The 20,346-nt window shown below is 45.5% G+C and overlaps 1 protein-coding gene across 1 annotated transcript; it reads left to right on the top strand.

The window, feature by feature from the left end:
• Positions 1-220: 220 nt before the first annotated feature.
• Positions 221-7,443, top strand: LOC123067644 (uncharacterized). The gene is made up of 6 exons (XM_044490360.1): positions 221-296; positions 3,338-3,481; positions 4,065-4,171; positions 5,536-6,366; positions 6,453-6,614; positions 6,703-7,443. The coding sequence occupies exons 1-6, from the start codon at positions 221-223 to the stop codon at positions 7,114-7,116; spliced, it is 1,734 nt and encodes a 577-aa protein (XP_044346295.1). The 3' UTR covers positions 7,117-7,443.
• Positions 7,444-20,346: the final 12,903 nt, after the last annotated feature.

Genomic DNA, 20,346 nt, shown 5'->3' with positions numbered 1-20,346 from the left:
TTCAACAACACCTAATTTGAACTAAATCACACACAAATATTAATCAAATTGAACAATTAGCACATCATAGCATTGAACAACACCTAATTTCTCTACTACAATAGTAACAGTAACCCTAGCCCTAACCCTAGTCAAAGTAGTAGAGAGGGGAGAGGGGAAGGGGGAAGAAATCTCACTATACACCACCGAAAGATGATGCGAGGTGGTGGCTTCCCGTCAGATGGCCTTCACCACCGCGGCAAACGCTCTCGCCGCTGCGTATTTGACTGAATACTGCGGCAACACTATCTTTGTCGGTTTGCTAGGTTCGAGCTCCCGCAAAGCTTTCCAGGCTTTGGATCCATGTCGCCCACGTCACCGCCGAGCTGGCGCCGCCACCACCTGGTTTTGCCGAAGTCGCCATCTCTGGACTAAGGCCAATTCCAACGCGTGACCCCAAACGGACACCCGTTCCATCCTTTTGGGGTGGGCCATGTCCGCCCGGATTTCTGGATGCGACGGCCGTGCGCCCAACGCGCAGCCGCATTTCAGCCGCATCTCATCCGCATACATTTTTTTGCAATACATATCTTTATTTTCATCATTGATTTTTGATACATTGGAGCACATCACCAAATCTTGACTAGAATAGCGAGACCAAACAAAACAAGAACCACAAAAGACATTTTAGAAGATATCCAACTTCCATAACTACTCCCGTAAACTGGATTAGTGCCTTCTCGATGCATTCATTGTTGATTTGCGGAGGCTCGATCTTGCATGCTTCTTTCTTCTTCGAGTCTAAAGAAGTAGACATTGCTTCTTCTTTGCATATAGTCTCATCTCTAGCCTCCATTCTAGCAACAAGTGCACAAACATCTATTAAATTGGGCTCTATTAATAGATCGATGTATTCTTCTCCCCAATACCAAAAGTTGCATCCATCCTACACACTACATATATGAGTGTAAGCAAAACGAGCCAAACCTGAAAGCACAACCGAAGCTAAACTAGCACATACCCCATCATTTGCGCACTTGACGAACAACCATCTGGGATGTTCCAGCGTTGTAGACACGCGGCGCAAGACCTTCCACGGATAGTTGTCGCACTTTATGAGCGGCAACGGTGCGCCAACGAGCCTTTGGGCCAGCGCCAAGCCCAGACGACGACCATTCGTGTATTTGTCGGTGAACAGGCGACGGGTTCGATCTGAATGGCTAGAGGTGGAGTCGGTACCTGCATGCAGCCTGGGGGCCTTTGTCGGGGCTTTGCGGCTCGGTACCCAGCCAGTCCATGGCAGGGTGTGGCCTCTGGTAGCCGTGGTGAGCTCAAATCCGACCCGATTCGCTCCGAATCCGGCCATCGGATGCGCTAAAATCAGGCAACCGGGGTTGGACAGCTCCGGGCGTCGAGTCAATGAGGGCTGCGAACGGGGAGGGGCTAGGGCTTCGCGACTGTGCTAGACAGCGTACGACCAAGAAAAATGGCGGCGGTGGCAGCGACTAGGGTGGGGTGGGGTGGGTGGGGGTGTGGCTGGAGAGGGGAAGGGGAATAGAAAAAGGGGTGCATGTGTCCCCGATGGGCGGGCTAGGGGAGGACATGGGCACGTGCCACACGCCATCCGCACGTGTCTGTTCGGCCACAAATGCGGCCCAACTTTGGGCTGAGAATGGGTCGAAAGCGGATGAAAAAGGAAGATGGTCCATTAGCTCCCGCGCGTTGGGCGGCTTGTTTTGTCTGTTTGCCCCCAAACGGATGCGCCAGACCATTTGTGGTCACTCGTTGGAGTTGGCCTAAGAGAGGGAAGGGAGCGGGAAGGGGAAAATGCTGATGTGGCGGGAGCGGGAGGGTAAATGTACTTGGTCTGGGCGGCGTCATCGAACACCTTCTAACGGCAGGCAAGACGGCTCGTGTAGCCACATAGGCAGAAAATGGGCCCCATCTGTTATAAACACACTTAACAGGGCAAATTCGTGGTTTTGGCGCAAACATTACACAAGATGTGGTATTTTCTTCTAACCACTTCAATGTGGGCCAGGCTGCTCGCGCCCCTCTCCTCATACAGCTCCGGGATCTCGACGCTGACGATTTTCTCCCTTGGGGCCTCACGGTAGCGCTTGTGGCCTCACCGGTCGTCTGTCGCCGTCGCGCACACCCGCATCCCCTCCCTCCCTCCTCTTACCCCATCACGCGCGCACGGGCCGTGCCGCCTCCAAGGGGGTCGTCCGCCTGCCCGTTGGCCCTGTCATCTTCCCCGCGCTCCTGTGCATGGAGCCGGTGCTCTCGCTTCCACACCCCTCGCTGCCCTCCTCACCCTCGCCGTCGAGGTCTCAATCCCCGGCCTAATCAAAGGCGACCCACTCAAGATTTGACAAGTGGACTCAGAGAAAGCAGGAGAGCCAATGCCTTGTTTAGTTGATATACCTTGGATAAATGGTTGGAGAAGGATCTTCATCCCACTGTTGGATGAGCTCCTCCATCATGTTTTGCAAAAATATTTTATGTTTTTTCTTGAATTTAAGCGAGAGCCTAGCAGTGCGATACAAAGCTTTTCTTAATTAAAAGGGTGAACAGCAAAAAAACAGACCAATGCAACATAAATGATTAAGTACAACTAACCCTAGTATTCAACGCCACCTAATTTGACAAACAGTATACTAACCCTAGGGTTCAACAACACCTAGTTTGACAAACAGTACAACTAACCTTAGCATTCAACAACACCTAATTTGACAAACAATACACTAACCCTAGGGTTCAACAACACCTAATTTGAACTAAATCACACACAAACAGTATACAAATTGAAGAATTAGCACATCATAGCATTGAACAACACCTAATTTCTCCACTGCAACAGTAATAGTAACCCTAGCCCTAACCCTAGTCAAAGCAGTAGAGAGGGGAGAGGAGGAAGGGGAAGAAATCTCACTATACGCCGCTGAAGGATGATGCGAGGTGGCGGTTTCCCGTTAGATTGGCCTTCACCCTTGCGGCAAACGTTCTCGCCGCCGCATATTCGACCGAATACTGCGACAACGTTGTCTTCGTCGGCTTGCTAGGTTTGAGCTCCTGCAAAGCCTGCCTGGCTCAGGATCCACGTTGCCTGTGTCACCGCCTGGCTAGCCGCTGCCGCCTAGTTTTGCCGAAGTCGCCATCTCTGGATTGAGAAAGGGAAGGGAGCGGGAAGGAAAAAATGTTGATGCGACGCGAGCGGCAGGGGATATGTACTTGGTCTAGACAGCATCGTCGAACACCATCTAACATCGGGCCGGACGGCTCATTTAGCCACGTAGGCAAAAAATGAATCCCATCTGTCATAAACGCACTTAACATAGCCAAATTTGCCGGTGAGTGATTTTTGTGCAGAAATTACACAAATGTGGTGTTTTACTAGACTTCAACGTGGGCCAGGCTGCTCGCGCCCCTCTCCTCCTACAGTTCCGGGATCTCCACGCCGACGAGGCCGACCCCGACGAGCTCCCTGCGGGGCCTCACGGTAGTGCTCGTGGTCTCGCCGGTCGTCTGTCGCCGTCGCGCACTCCCGCATCCTCTCCCTCCCTCCTCTTACCCCGTCGGCGCGCGCACGAGCCGCGCCGCCTCCAAGGGGTTGTCCGCCTGCCCGTTGGCCCTGTCGTCTTCCCCGCGCTCCCGTGCGTGGAGCCGGTGCTCTCGCTTCCACACCCCTCGCTGCCCTCCTCACCCTCGCCTTTGAGGTCTCAATCCCCGGCCTAATCAAAGGCGACCCACTCAAGATTTGACAAGTGGACGCAGAGATAGCAGGGGAGCCAATGCCTTGTTTAGTTGATACACGATCCAAGATAAGCCATGGAGGTAGGAGAAATAAATGGTTGGAGAAGGATCTTCATCCCACTGTCTGATGAGCTCCTCCATCATGTTTTGCAAAAATATTTATGTTTTTTCTTGAATTTAAGCGAGAGTGTGTTAGTTATCTTGCAAAAAACTGGGTAAAAGAGAGAAACAGAATTGCTGTGCCTGTGCGTGTGTGTTTGTATGCTCGAGTTGGTTGTTACCTTCTGTTAACATCTGTATTACTCAGTGCCGTGTATTGTGTCCTGCAGATGAATTGATTACTTCAGTGCCAGATAAAAAGGACTCACTCTGCCAACAAGATGATCAGTCACAGGGTGGTGATACGTCGACATCTTCAGGGCCGGATCTACCCGAGGTATGGCATAAAACATTGATAATGGAAAATTGCTTGACGTGTGCTGTCCGCATAAAATCGTGAACATATCTTCTAGTAGTATTATCTTCTTTCTTGCTGTGATAGTGAAATTAACCTCTCAGTTGCTTATTACTGAGGTGATTTACGTGGTCTGGCTTGTACTCTTGCAAATCAGCCTATGAGGCTTTCTTTTTGGTACTATCAGATTACCTGGGCTCATTTGCGCTGTAAGCTATTCATTTGGCTCAGCATCAATAATCGATGTTGGATGGCGGACCGCCTGGCCAAAAGGAGGTTGCTGCATCCGGCTGCTTTCCCCTTGTGTGACCGAGTTGAGGAGTCAATTCAGCACATCCTTGTGCGGTGTGTCTTTGCCCTGCAGGTCTGGTCTTGTATTTTCCAAAGACTAGGCCTAATTGCTGTTGCTCCACAACCCACCACTGGCCGGTTCTCAAGCTGGTGGTGCCAAGTTCTCAATCAAGTTCCCAAAGAACTCATAAGAGGGCTTAACTACCTCATTATCTTGGTGGCGTGGGAAATATGGAAGCATCAGAACAATTGCGTTTTCAATGGCTCTAGGCAAAATGTTTTCATGGTGTTGCTGACAGTTGCTAATGAATGCACCCTCCGGTGTTCAGCCAGAGCTTTGGCGCTTCGGCAGCTTTTATGTGGGCTGCTTACCTTGGACAATTAGGCTTTTCCTTTGTCTGATTTTTGGTCGTTTTGTTTCCTGTGGTGTGAGTTCTTAGCTTGTTCCTTAGAGGTGTGTCTTGAGGTGTGTTTGGGTTGAGGAAGTTTCTGTCTTTAGCCGTGTACATATTTCTTTCTTCTTAATGAAGTGATATGCAGCCCTCCTGCGTGTTTGAGAAAAATATATTTATGATTGCTTTGCATGTCAACGTTATTTCTGTTTTTTTGCAACTGGGTTTATTTGTTGCAAGCTATTTGCACAAAGCACCATTCCTTGTCTGTAACAAATGCACCTAAACCTATTGTCGGCTACTCTAGGTTTTGTTCAAAAAATAGGTTATGGAATTGGTTGAAAATAAAGGTTATGGGGAAAAAAATCCAAAATTATCGATTTCTTAGTGATAGCAGTCGGTTATATAAATTACAATGAAGCCTTCTTTAGGAAAGCCACCTACATTACTCTTATAGAGAAGGAACCTCTCTGCACAAGCTGAACTTATCTACCACAACTACATTTCAATGCAGTTATCTTACTCCATGTGCATCACATTTTGTACAAGCGTGAACAGATCACATGGGGTATACATTTTCTCTGTGTAGTTCCTTAATTTTTTGTAAAAAAATGTTTGCCTTTACAATCCCAGTGATCAAATATTTTTTCCATGCCTGTGCAGGATATCTGGTGCCTTGTACATTCACTAATGCCATTGTGTGATTCTGCCCACTCTGCCTGTGTCTCTCGCACATTTCTACGTTCTTGGAGATGCCACCCCAAGCTTATCTTCACTGAGGAAACACTAGGCTTGAAACAGACGGAAGCAAGGGATTTCACTAGCAGAGTTAATCAAATTCTGAAAAATCACTCAGACACCGGTGTGAAGATACTCAAGTTTGTAATCGATGATCATAACAATGTCAACACATGTCATCTAAATAGTTGGCTCCAGAAAGCTGTCACACCAGGGATTGAAAAAATCACCCTTTTTCTGCCTTGGCGCAGTAGGGAAGAGTACAACTTCCCATGCTCAATTTTACTTGATGGGCGTGGAAACTCAATTTGGTATCTTGACCTCACCAATTGTGCCTTCCGTCCCATGGTTGGATTTGATTGCTTGAGAAGCCTGACAAAGCTGCGTCTCTATGGAGTTTGTATCACGGGGGATGAGTTAGGGCGTCTTATTTCCAATTGTTTTGCTTTGGAGGAGTTGCAAGTCTGGTGTTGCATGGAGCTAATCTGCTTGACGATACCATTCTGGCTGCAGCGGCTTAGTTGTTTGACTGTGTCAGAGTGCGATATGCTGCGAGTGATAGAGAGCACAGCTCCAAACCTCACCACTTTAGACTTCTTTGGTGAACCAGTACAACTCGTGCTTAGAGAATCATCAAAGGTAAAAGACTTGAAGGTGGGGTATTCATATAAGCCCAATGCTGTAAGTTATGCTATCACTAAGCTACCTTCTATTGCGCCACATCTTCAGACTCTTGCTATATACTCGTCTTCTGAGGTATTCTCTGAAGCTTCAAATTATTATATTCCAGTGTTTATGACTTGTAAGAAGGAATGTGATTAATTCGAGATATCTTTGTGCAGAAGGTTAATACCCCAATGGTAGCTGACAAATTCCTTGCCATAAAGCACTTGAATATTCACCTTGGTGAGGATGATGATGATGCTGTTACCCCGACCTATGATTATTTATCCTTGGCTTCGTTTCTGGATGCTTGTCCTGTCCTGGAGAGTTTCACCTTAAGTGTGAGTTTACTGTTCACGCTTCAAAGGTGTCTAGTATCTGCTGCGGAGACATTTAATTTGACTGGCAATAATATTTGATGCTATGCAGGTGGATCAGAGTGACATGCAGCATGATTCGGTTTTTGGGGATCCCTCCTTAGCTTTGAGGCAGATTCTTCCACACAAGCATGAGAGGCTCAAGAAGGTACAGATCATTGGCTTCTGCTCTGCAAAGAGCATGGTTGAGCTAACATGTGATATTCTCAAGAATGCAACATCACTTGAGAGCCTCACGCTGGACTGTATATATGGTGCGGGTACAGGGGCGATTAGTGATTCTGTTAGGTGTGGTCCCTCAAGATCCGGTAAATGCTGGATCAGAAGCCGAGCTATGATCTTGGAAGCACATAAAGCAGTTGGTGCCATCAAAAGATACATCCTGGAGAGAGTTCCCCCTGCAGTCAAGTTAAATGTTGGGGGGCCTTGTAGCCGGTGTCAAGCTATGGATGTGATGCTACCGTAATTATCCAATGTTTAGGTTTGCAATATTGCAGATGCTGCCGTCGTCTTTGTTCAGTGTTGTTTATAGCTAGTACTCCCTCCGTCCGAAAATACTTGTCATCAAAATGGACAAAAAGGATGTATCTAGAATTAAAATACATCTAGATATATCCACTTTTATTCATTTTGATGACAAGTATTTCCGGACGGAGGGAGTATATGCAACGCCGAATGTGTTGTCAGAGTTTTTCTATGCTATGCACCTTATTCGCGTCTCTTAACACTGCAAGTTGATTGTTACTCTACCTAGATTAGAGCTAAAGGCTTGCTATGCAAATACATTTTGGTGTGTTTGGTTCCAAAGTATTTTTAAGTATTCCAAGAATACCAAAGTATCTTGAAAAACTATGGTTTCAAGTACTCCCTACCTTAGTTAGTTCCAAATTACGAGACTTATTATGGATCAGAGGGAGTACCTGTTTGGAAGCAATGTTTTTCTTCCATAAACCTCAGTATTGCAATAGTATCATTTTTTTCCCTATAAACCTCAGTGTTGCAATAGTATTTTTTTTTTGCCGATCACAATAAAATACCGTATCTATGAAAACACCAGTTTTTCAAAGTATTATTGAAACGATGATCTTGTGTTTGGCAGTAACAAAAGTACATAGCACTGTATTTCGTCACCGTCCTCTTCTTTTCCATCTGTTTGTTGCTGGAATTTTCTAGTCAAATGAATAAATTTAGGGAATCGTTTGTGCGCGGCCCGCCGGCCGAACATTGTGCCGGACGCGTCCACATGCACACACGATACAGGCGACTCAAGTTGCAACACGTGGAGCCGTGGGACCCGCATACGTTATCTCCCCATTTCGCGCAGGCGTCGCCGAAGGGCGCCAGGCGGAGCTCGCCGCCGTCGGCCTCCATCCCGCGCGCCAGCTCCTCGAAGGCCTCGGCCACGGTCGCGAGCTACTGCTCCATCCCCTGCCGCGCGGTCACCACGGCCGCCGCCACGTTGCACATCTGTTTAGAACTGCGCCGGTGATTCTAGTAGATGTGGAGCGGCCACGGCGGCGCCTTGCATGCCGGCTTGCTACGAGCAACTGCTTTTTTGGGAGTGCATGTGATGTTGTGGTCCTGCCACCCATCGCCGGTGCTGCAAGCGGGCGCCATAACCCGTCGAACCTGTAGGCGCCGACGTGCTACACGAGAATGCTTAAACCGGCTACTGCAAAGCTGTTAACGACACTCGACGAAGCTACAACCAGTGACATAAATTGCTACATGAGTCATTCTTTTTGCAGGACAAGAGAAAGCGGGTGTTACAACCGGTGCACATCGGAGCTACAACCGTCAACGCAAAATGCTACGACTAGTGGTATTTTTTGCTAGAACTAGAGAAAGAATGGGCTTTGACGGACGTGCGTCAGAGCTGCAACATCCGACAACCAAAAAAGCTACATCCTGCTTTGAGAAAAAGCTCCAAGTGGATACGGGGTAGCTGGAGGTCGGCCACCACGCAGTGCAAAAAGCTGCAACCGGCGGCGAGAAAGCTATAGCCGGCTTCAGAAAAAGTTTTAAACGGATACGGGGTAGCTGGAGGTCGGCCATCGTGAGCTGCAACCGGCACCGAGAAAGGCTACAACCCGCTTCTAAAAAAGCTTCAAACAGAAAACTGCTAGATAACAATGGCGAGCGGTGACGACAGAGCTGAGTGGCGGTGCTGCAATGGGCGCATGGCAAGCTAGGACAACGGCTGGTGGCGATGCTGGAACCCTCATCCGGCGGTGCTGCAACCGGGGGGTGTGACACACGTCGAGATGCAAAGGCGGAGCTGCATCCGGCGAGCTGCGACGGGGCAGGCAAGGACGAGCATGAGGAGGTTGACCTGCGGTCTTTTTTTCTGGCGCGCTGAGGGAGTCCTGGACTAAGGGGTCCTCGGATAGCCGGACTATATACTTTGGCCGGACAGTTGGATTATGAAGATACGAGATAGAAGACTTTGTCCCGTGTCCGGATGGGACTCTCCTTTGCATGGAAGGCAAGCTTGGCGATTCGGATATGTAGATCCCTTTCTCTATAACCGACTTTGTACAACCCTAGTCCCCCCGATGTCTATATAAACCGGAGGATTTAGACTTTTAGGGTTTAACCACAACAATCATAACTTCATAGGCTAGACTTCTAGGGTTTAGCCATCACAATCTCGTGGTAGATCAACTCTTGTAATACTCATATTCATCAAGATCAATCAAACAGGAAGTAGGATATTACCTCCATAGAGAGGGCCCGAACCTGGGTAAACATTGTGTCCCCCGCCTCCTGTTACCATTAGCCTTAGACGCACAGTTCGGGACCCCCTACCCGAGATCCGCCGGTTTTGACACCGACATCGGTGCTTTCATTGAGAGTTCCGTTGTGACGTTAGGCATGATGGCTCCATCAATCATCTACAATAATGCAGTCCAGGGGGAGATCTTCCTCCCCGGGAAGATCTTCGTATTCGGCGGCTTCGCACTGCGGACCAACTCGCTTGGCCATCTAGAGCAGATCGATAGCTACGCCCCTGGCCATCAGGTCAGATGTGGAAGCCTAAATTTTGTGGCCGATATCCGCGGACTCTTGATCTTCGACGGATTCGAGCCCATGACGGTTGTCCTCGGCCACCACGATGAACATGACCTAGATATGTCATCTGGCCGCACACAGTAGATAGTGCATGTGACCGCCCTGGCCCTAGAGCTAGAGCAGACTGCGTCATCCGAAGACGGGAAACTCAACCCCGCCGCGGAGGCCGCAGACTCAGCGGCGCTCGAGCCGCACACAAACCCAACATCAGGCTGGGCTTGTGTTACCGGAACCTCGGACTCGTCTCCGGCCGTGGGCTCCAGACCACGTGTATCCACATCAATCGAACCTAATTGGGCGCCGGTCTTAGAGTTTAGCTCCACGGACATTTTCCAGCACTTTCCTTTTGGCGACGTGTTAAGCTCATTAAGATCCCTCTCCTTGTCAGGGAACTCTTGGCCGAACTATGTCCGGATCAAATGGGAAGTGGATGATGAAGAATTCGTTCCCCACCCACCACCCACTTTATAGCCACTGTCGACGACTTAACCGACATGCTTGACTACGACTCCGAAGACATCGACGGTATGGACGACGATGCCGGAGAGGATCAGGAACCACTGCCTATAGAGCGTTGGACAGCCACCTCCTCGTACGACATATACATGGTGGATACACCCAAAGAAAATCCCTAGGTGGTTTTGGTAATTCATAACAACATATAGCTCATTGAGCTAATGCTATTCCAAGACTATTATTTCAGGAAAGCTCAACGAATGGCATGGCATGGATGATGAAAGTGGATCCGTCAAAATACTAAGGACAAAGGATTGGCTCAAGCTCAAAGGCTCAAGACTCTTCATTTTATATTTTAGTGATCCAAGATCACATTGAGTCTATAGGAAAAGCCAATACTATCAAGGAGGGATGAGGTGTTGCTTAATGAGCCTCTTGCTTCATGTGCTTTGTGATATGCTCCAAAACCCTCAGCTACTTTCCCACATCCACAAATGACCTAAACCCAAAGCCAAAATCGGTCACACCGATTCTTCCAATCCGGCGCCACCGATTCCAAAAGTCATAGCCACTGCCACAAACCCTAAGAAAATCGGTCCTACCGATAGGGATCTCGGTCTCACCGAGATGGGATTGTAATCTCTCTATTTCCCTTCGTAATGTTTCGGTCTAACCGAAGTGAGCGATCGGTCCCACCGAGATTGCAATGTAAACTCTCTGTTTCCCTTTTGTAACATTTCAGTCTCACCGAAAAGAGCAAATCGGTCCCACCGAGTTTACCTGACCAACTCTCTGGAAAGCTTATTACCAAAATCGGTCTTACCGAGTTTGTGTAATCAGTCTTACCGAGATTACGTTATGCCCTAACCCTAACCGAATCAGTCTCACCGAGTTGCATGTCAGTCCCACCAAAAATCACTAACGGTCACTACATTTACTAAATTGGTCCGACCGAGTCTGTTGAATCGGTCCCACCGAGTTTGGTAAATTGTGTGTAACGGTTAGATTTTGTGTGGAGGCTATATATACCCCTCCACCTCCTCTTCATTCGTGGAGAGAGCCATCAGACTAAACCTACACTTCCAACTTACCATTTCTGAGAGAGAACTACCTACTCATGTGTTGAGGCCAAGATATTCCATTCCTACCATATGAATCTTTATCTCTAGCCTTTCCAAGTTGCTTTCCACTCAAATCCTCTTTCCACCAGATCCAAATCCTATGAGAGAGAGTTGAGTGTTGGGGAGACTATCATTTGAAGCACAAGAGCAAGGAGTTCATCATCAACGCACCATTTGTTACTTCTTGGAGAGTAGTGTCTCCTAGATTGTCTAGGTGTCACTTGGGAGCCTCCGACAAGATTGTGGAGTTGAACCAAGGAGTTTGTAAGGGAAAGGAGATCGCCTACTTCGTGAAGATCTACCGCTAGTGAGGCAAGTCCTTCGTGGGCGACGGCCATGGTGGGATAGACAAGGTTGCTTCTTCGTGGAACCTTCGTGGGTGGAGCCCTCCGTGGACTCGCGCAGCCGTTACCCTTCGTGGGTTGAAGTCTCCATCAACGTGGATGTACGATAGCACCACCTATCGGAACCACGCCAAAAACATCCGTGTCTCCAATTGTGTTTGAATCCTCCAAACCCTTCCCTTTACTTTCTTGCAAGTTGCATGCTTTAATTTCCGCTGCCTATATACTCTTTGCATGCTTGCTTGAATTGTGTGATGATTGCTTGACTTGTCCTAAGATAGCTAAAATCTGCCAAACTCTAAAATTGGGAAAAGGTTAAGTTTTTAATTGGTCAAGTAGTCTAATCACCCCCCCTCTAGACTTACTTCAAGGTCCTACAAGTGGCATCAGAGCTTTGGTCTCCATTTTCTTTGATTTCCGTAGCTTTTGGTGGTCATAGCCTTGGTTTCACAACCTAGGAGAGTATGACGTCTAGCGAGGGAAATTATCACCGTAGAGGTCCTTACTTTGATGGTACTAATTTTGCTAGTTGGAAGCATAAGATGAAAATGCATATTCTCAGACATAACCCCACCGTTTGGGCAATTATTTGGATTGGCTTGCAAGGTGAATTCTTTGATGGGAGAGAACCGAACCGTGAAGCGAATGCGGAAGAATTGAAGATGCTGCAATACAACGCTCAAGCTTGTGATATCATCTTCAACGGATTGTGCCCCGAAGAATTCAATAAAATTAGCCGTCTTGAGAATGCAAAGGAAATTTGGGATACTTTGATTGATATGCACGAAGGTACCGAATCCATCAAGGAATCCAAGTTGGATGTGCTCCAAAGTCAGCTTGACAAGTTCAAAATGAAGGATGGTGAAGGTGTCGCTGAAATGTACTCTAGGCTTGCACTTATCACAAATGATTGCCGGCTTAGGGAGTGAAGAGATGGCCGACAGATTCATCATCAAGAAGATCCTAAGAGCATTGGATGGAAAGTATGATACCATGTGCACATTGATCCAAATGATGCCAAACTACAAAAATCTCAAGCCAACGGAAGTCATTGGAAGAATTGTTGCTCATGAGATGTCACTCAAGGATAAGGAGGAACTTCACAACAAGTCAAGTGGTGCTTACAAAGCCTCAAGTGAAGCCCCCACATTATCAAGTGAGAAACAAACCATCAATGAAGAATTGAGCTTAATGGTGAAGAACTTCAACAAATTCTACAAGAGTAGAAGCAAAGAAAGAAGCTCCAAGTCAAGGTCTTATCATGACAAAAGATCTTCTAGTCGAGAGCGCAATTGCTACAATTGTGGAAGGCATGGACACTACTCCAATGAGTGTACATCACCCTACAAAAGAAGAGAAGATTCTCCAAAAAGAAGAAGCAAAAGAGAAGAATCACCACCAAGAGAGAGGAGTAGTAGAGATGATCGTTATGAACGAAGACCCTCACGGAGAAGCAAGGATTCAGAAAGGAAGGACAAGTCATCAAGGAGCTACACAAAATGAAGACATCAAGCTCATGTTGGTCAATGGGTATCCGACTCCGACTCCGACAATCACTCCGAGAGAAGCTATGACTCCGACTCCGAACATACTCAAGATGAAGGTGTTGCCGGTCTAGCACTTGTGTCAACCAACTCCTACGACATATTTGATTCACCAAATGAAGGAATTGGAAGATGATTCATGGCCAAAGGTCCAAAGGTAACACATCCTGAGTATGTTGATTTCAATAGTGATGAAGATGACTTGCTTGTGGATGATGATTTACTTGTTGACAACTCTAGTGATGAATACTATGATGAAACGTTAATTAATCATGCTAATCAAACGAATGACAATGATAAGGAGAAAATTGAGCTTCTAACTAAAGAACTAAACACTCTAAAGTTGGCTCATGAAACTGTTGGGGAACGTAGTAATTTCAAAAAAAATTCCTACACACACGCAAGATCATGGTGATGGCATAGCAACGAGAGGGGAGAGTGTTGTCCACGTACCCACGTAGACCGTAAGCAGAAGCGTTAGCACAACGCGGTTGATGTAGTCGTACGTCTTCATGATCCGACCGATCCAAGCACCGAACGTACGGCACCTCCGAGTTCAGCACACGTTTAGCTCGATGACGATCCCCGGGCTCCGATCTAGCAAAGCTTTGGGGATGAGTTCCGTCAGCACGACGGCGTGGTGACGATGATGATGTTCTACCGGCGCAGGGCTTCGCCTAAACTCCGCGATGATATGACCGAGGTGGAATATGGTGGAGGGGGGCACCGCACACGGCTAAGGAACGATCCGTAAATCAACTTGTGTGTCATGGGGTGCCCCCCTGCCCCCGTATATAAAGGAGCAAGGGGAGGGCCGGCCAAGGAGGAGGAGGCGCGCCCAAGGGGGGAGTCCTACTCCCACCGGGAGTAGGACTCCTCCTTTCCTAGTAGGAGTAGGAGAGAAGGAAGGGGAAGAGAGAAGGGAAGGAAGGAGGGGGTGCGGCCCCTCCCCCTAGTCCAATTCGGACTAGGCCTTGGGGGGCGCGCGGCCTGCCCTAGGCAGCCCCTCTCTCTTTCCCGTATGGCCCAATAAGGCCCAATACTTCTCCCCGACGAATTCCCGTAACTCTCCGGTACTCCGATAAATACCCGAACCACTCAGAACCTTTCCGATGTCTGAATATAGCCTTCCAATATATCGATCTTTACGGCTGGACCATTTGGAGACTCCTCGTCATGTCCCCGATCTCATCCGGGACTCCGAACAAACTTAGGTCATCAAATCACATACCTCATAATACAAATTGTCACAGAACGTTAAGCGTGCGGACCCTACGGGTTCGAGAACTATGTAGACATGACCGAGACTCATTTCCGGTCAATAACCAATAGCGGAACCTAGATGCTCATATTGGCTCCTACATATTCTATGAAGATCTTTATCGGTTAAACCGCATAACAACATATGTTGTTCCCTTTGTCATCGGTATGTTACTTGCCCGAGATTCGATTGTCGGTATCCAATACCTAGTTCAATCTCGTTACCGGCAAGTCTCTTTACTCATTACGTAATGCATCATTCCGTAACTAACTCATTAACATTGCTTGCAAGGCTTACAGTGATGTGCATTACCGAGAGGGCCCAGAGATACCTCTCCGACAATCGGAGTGACAAAACCTAATCTCGAAATACGCCAACCCAACATATACCTTTGGAGACACCTGTAGTACTCCTTTATAATCACCCAGTTATGTTGTGACGTTTGGTAGCACCCAAAGTGTTCCTCCGGTAAACGGGAGTTGCATAATCTCATAGTTACAGGAACATGTATAAGTCATGAAGAAAGCAATAACAATATACTAAACGATCAAGTGCTAGGCTAACGGAATGGGTCATGTCAATCACATCATTCTCCTAATGATGTCATCCCATTAATCAAATGACAACACATGTCTATGGTTAGGAAACATAACCATCTTTGATTAATAAGCTAGTCAAGTAGAGGCATACTAGTGACATTGTGTTTGTCTATGTAATCACACATGTATTATGTTTCCGGTTAATACAATTCTAGCATGAATAATAAACATTTATCATGAAATAAGGAAATAAATAATAACTTTATTATTGCCTCTAGGGCATATTTCCTTCAGTCTCCCACTTGCACTAGAGTCAATAATCTAGTTCACATCATCATGTGATTTAACACCAATATTCACATCTGTATGTGATTAATACCCATAGTTCACATCGTCATGTGATCAACACCCAAAGGGTTTACTAGAGTCAATAATCTAGTTCACATCGCTATGTGATTAACACCCAAAGAGTACTGAGGTGTGATCATGTTTTGCTCGTGAGAGAAGCTTAGTCAACGGGTCTATCCATTCAGAGTCGTGTGTCCTTTGCAAATATTCTATGTCTACAATGCTCTGCACGGAGTTATTCTAGCTAATTGCTCCCACTTTCAATATGTATCCAGATTGAGACTTTAGAGTCATCTGGATCGGTGTAAAAGCTTGCATCATTGTAACTTTTTACGACGGGCTCTTTTATCACCTTCATAATTGAGAAACATCTCCTTAGTCCTCACTAAGAATATTCTTGACCGCTGTCCAGTGATCTACTATTAGATCAAAATTGTATTCCTTTGCCAAACACAGAGCAAGGTATACAATAGGTCTGGTTCACAGCATAGCATACTTTATAGAACCTATGACTGAGGCATAGGGAATGACTTTTCATTCTCTTTCTATCTTCTGCCGTGGTCGGGTTTTGAGTCTTACTCAATTTCACACCTTGCAGCACAGGCAAGAACTCTTTCTTTGACTGTTCTATTTTGAACTATTTCAAAATCTTGTCAAGGTATGTACTCATTGAAAATCTTATCAAGCGTCTTGATCTATCTCAATAGATCTTGATGCTTAATATGTAAGCAGCTTCACTGAGGTCTTTCTTTGAAAAACTCCTTTCAAACACTCCTTTATGCTTTGCAGAATAATTCTACATTATTTCCGATCAACAATATGTCATTCACATATACTTATCAGAAATGTTGTAGTGCTCCCACTCACTTTCTTGTAAATACAGACCTTTCCAAAAGTCTGTATAAAATCATATGCTTTGATCAACTCATCAAAGCGTATATTCCAACTCCGAGATGCTTGCACCAGTCCATTGATGGATCGCTGGAGCTTGCATATTTTGTTAGCACCTTTAGGATTAGCAAAACCTTCTGGTTGCATCATATACAACTCTTCTTTAAAAAATCCATTAAGGAATGCAGTTTTGACATCCATTTGCCAGATTTCATAAAATGTGGCAATTGCTAACATGATTCGGACAGACTTAAGCATCGATACGAGTGAGAAAATCTCATCTTATTCAACCCCTTGAACTTGTTGAAAACCTTTTGCAACAAGTCGAGCTTAGTGGATAGTAACACTACTATCAGTGTCCGTCTTCCTCTTGAAGATCCATTTATTTAACATGGCTTGCTGATCATCGAGCAAGTCAATCAAAGTCCATACTTTGTTCTCATACATGGATCATATCTCAGATTTTATGGCCTCAAGCCATTTCGCGGAATCTGGGCTCATCATCGCTTCCTCATAGTTCGTAGGTTCATCATGGTCCAGTAACATGAATTCCAGAACAGGATTACCGTACCACTCTGGTGCGGATCTTGCTCTGGAAGACCTACGAAGTTTGATAGTAACTTGATCTGAAGTTTCATGATCATCATCATTAGCTTCCTCACTAATTGGTGTAGGAATCACTGGAACCGATTTCTGTGATTAACTACTTTCCAATTCGGGAGAAGGTACAATTACCTCATCAAGTTCTACTTTCCTCCCACTCACTTCTTTCGAGAGAAACTTCTTCTCTAGAAAGGATCCATCTTAGCAACGAATAACTTGCCTTCGGATCTGTGATAGAAGGTGTACCCAATAGTTACCGTTGGGTATTCTATGAAGACGCACTTCTCCGATTTGGGTTCGAGCTTATCAGGTTGAAACTTTTCCACATAAGCATCGCAGCCCCAAACTTTAAGAAACGACAACTTTGGTTTCTTGCCAAACCACAGTTCATAAGGTGTCGTCTCAACGGATTTCGATGGTGCCCTATTTAAAGTGAATGCAACTGTCTCTAATGCATAATCCCAAAATTATAGTGGTAAACCGATAAGAGATATCATAGATTGCACTATATCCAATAAAGTACGGTTATGACGTTCAGACACACCATTAAGTTGTGGTGTTCTAGGTGGCATGAGTTTGTGAAACTATTCCACATTGTTTTAATTGAAGACCAAACTCGTAACTCAAATATTCTCCTCCACGATCAGATCGTAGAAACTTTATTTTCTTGTTACGATGATTTTTCCACTTCACTCTGAAATTCTTTGAACTTTTCAACTATTTCAGACTTATGTTTCATCAAGTAGATATACCCATATCTGCTCAAATCATCTGTGAAGGTTAGTAAATAACAATACTTGCCACGAGCCTTAACACTCATCGGATCGCATACATCGGTATGTATTATTTCCAATAAGTTAGTAGCTCGTTCCATTGTTCCGGAGAACGGAGTTTTAGTCATCTTGCCCAAAAAGGCACGGTTCGCAAGCATCAAATGATTCATAACCAAGTGATTCCGAAAATCCATCTTTATGGAGTTTCTTCATGTGCTTTACACCGATATGACCCAAACGGCAGTGCCACAAATAAGTTGCACTATCATTATTAACTTTGCATATTTTGGCATCAATATTATGAATATGTGTAACACTACGATCGAGATCCAACAAACTATTTTCATTGGGTGTATGACCATCGAAGGTTTTATTCATGTAAACAGAACAACAATTATTCTTTGACTTTAAATGAATAATCGTATCGCAATGAACATGATCAAATCATATTCATGTTCAACGCAAACGCCAAATAACATTTATTTAGGTTTAACACTAATCCTGAAAGTATAGAGAGTGTGCGATGATGATCATATCAATCTTGGAACCACTTCCAACACACATCGTCACTTCTCCCTCAACTAGTCTCTGTTTATTCTGTAACTCCTGTTTCGAGTTACTAATCTTAGCAACCGAACAAGTACCAAATACTCAGGGGCTACTATAAACACTAGTAAGGCACACATCAATAACATGTATATCAAATCTACCCTTGTTCACTTTGCCATCCTTCTTATCCACCAAATATTCAGGGCATTTCCGCTTCCAGTGACCATTCCCTTTGCAGTGTAAGCACTCAGTTTCAGGCTTTGGTCCAGCTTTGGTATTCTTCATGGGAGTGACAACTTGTTTGCCATTCTACTTGAAGTTTCCCTTTCTTTCCCTTTGCCCTTTTCTTGAAACTAGTGGTCTTGTCAATCATCAACACTTGATGCTCTTTCTTGATTTCTACCTTCGTCGATTTCAGCATCACGAAGAGCTCGGGAATCGTTTTCGTCATCCCTTGCATTCTATAGTTCATCACGAAGTTCTAGTAACTTAGTGATGGTGACTAGAGAATTCTGTCAATCACTATCTTATCTGGAAGATTAACTCCCACTTGATTCAAGCGATTGAAGTACCCAGACAATCTGAGCACATGCTCACTAGTTGAGCGATTCTCTTCCATCTTTTAGCTATAGAACTTGTTGGAGACTTCATATCTCTCAACTCGGGTATTTGCCGGAAATATTAACTTCAATTCCTGGAACATCTCATATGGTCCATGACGTTCAAAACGTCTTTGAAGTCCCGAATCTAAGCCGTTAAGTATGGTGCACTAAACTATCAAGTAGTCATCATATTGAGCTATCCAAACGTTCATAACATCTGCGTCTGCTCCTGCCATAGGTCTGTCACCTAGCGGTGCATTAAGGACATAATTTTTCTGTGCAGCAATGAGGATAAACCTCAGATCACGGATCCAATCCGCATCATTGCTACTAACATCTTTCAACTTAGTTTTCTCTAGGAACACATATAAAAACATAGGGAAGAAAAAACATAGGGAAGCAACAACGTGAGCTATTGATCTACAACATAATTTGCAAAATACTACCAGGACTAAGTTCATGATAAATTTAAGTTCAATTAATCATATTACTTAAGAACTCCCACTTAGATAGACATCTCTCTAGTCATCTAAGTGATCACGTGATCCAAATCAACTAAACCATGTACGATCATCACGTGAGATGGAGTAGTTTTCAATGGTGAACATCACTATGTTGATCATATCTACTATATGATTCACACTGGACCTTTCGGTCTCCGTGTTCCGAGGCCATATCTGTATATGCTAGGCTCGTCAAGTTTAACCCGAGTATTCCGCGTGTGCAACTATTTTGCACCCGTTGTATTTGAACGTAGAGCCTATCACACCCGATCATCACGTGGTGTCTCAGCATGAAGAACTTTCGCAACGGTGCATACTCAGGGAGAACACTTCTTGATAATTAGTGAGAGATCATCTTAAAATGCTACCGTCAATCAAAGCAAGATAAGATGCATAAAGGATAAACATCACATGCAATCAATATAAGTGATATGATATGGCCACCATCATCTTGTGCTTGTGATCTCCATCTTCGAAGCACCGTCGTGATCACCATCATCACCAGCGCGACACCTTGATCTCCATCGTAGCATCGTTGTCGTTTACGCCATCTATTGCTTCTACGACTATCACTACCGCTTAGTGATAAAGTAAAGCAATTACAGGGCGTTTGCATTTCATACAATAAAGCGACAACCATATGGCTCCTGCCAGTTGCCGATAACTTCGGTTACAAAACATGATCATCTCATACAATAAAATATAGCATCACGTCTTGACCATATCACATCACAACATGCCCTGCAAAAACAAGTTAGACGTCCTCTACTTTGTTGTTGCATTGTTTACGTGGCTGCTACGGGCTTAGCAAGAACCGTTCTTACCTACGCATCAAAACCACAACAATAGTTCGTCAAGTTAGTGCTGTTTTAACCTTCGCAAGGACCGGGCGTAGCCACACTCGATTCAGCTAAAGTGAGAGAGATAGACACCCGCCAGCCACCTTTAAGCACAAGTGCTCGTAACGGTGAAACCAGTCTCGTGTAAGCGTACACGTAATGTCGGTCCGGGCCGCTTCATCTCACAATACCGCCAAACCAAAGTATGACATGCTGGTAAGCAGTATGACTTGTATCGCCCACAACTCACT

The sequence above is a fragment of the Triticum aestivum genome, chromosome 3B, assembly GCF_018294505.1.
Source record: "Triticum aestivum cultivar Chinese Spring chromosome 3B, IWGSC CS RefSeq v2.1, whole genome shotgun sequence".
In the NCBI taxonomy this organism is placed as follows: Eukaryota; Viridiplantae; Streptophyta; class Magnoliopsida; order Poales; family Poaceae; genus Triticum; species Triticum aestivum.
Note: the sequence above shows the minus strand (reverse complement) of the source record. Positions and strands in the feature narration are given on the sequence as shown.

Excerpts from the sequence above, each read along its gene's own strand:
- LOC123067644 (XM_044490360.1), top strand. The coding sequence starts at position 221 with ATGGCCTTCACCACCGCGGCAAACGCTCTCGCCGCTGCGTATTTGACT. Across the intron at positions 297-3,337 it reads CGGCAACACTATCTTTGTCG|TGATTTTTGTGCAGAAATTA; the intron begins GTTTGCTAGGTT and ends TTTGCCGGTGAG. Across the intron at positions 3,482-4,064 it reads GCTCCCTGCGGGGCCTCACG|ATGAATTGATTACTTCAGTG; the intron begins GTAGTGCTCGTG and ends TGTGTCCTGCAG.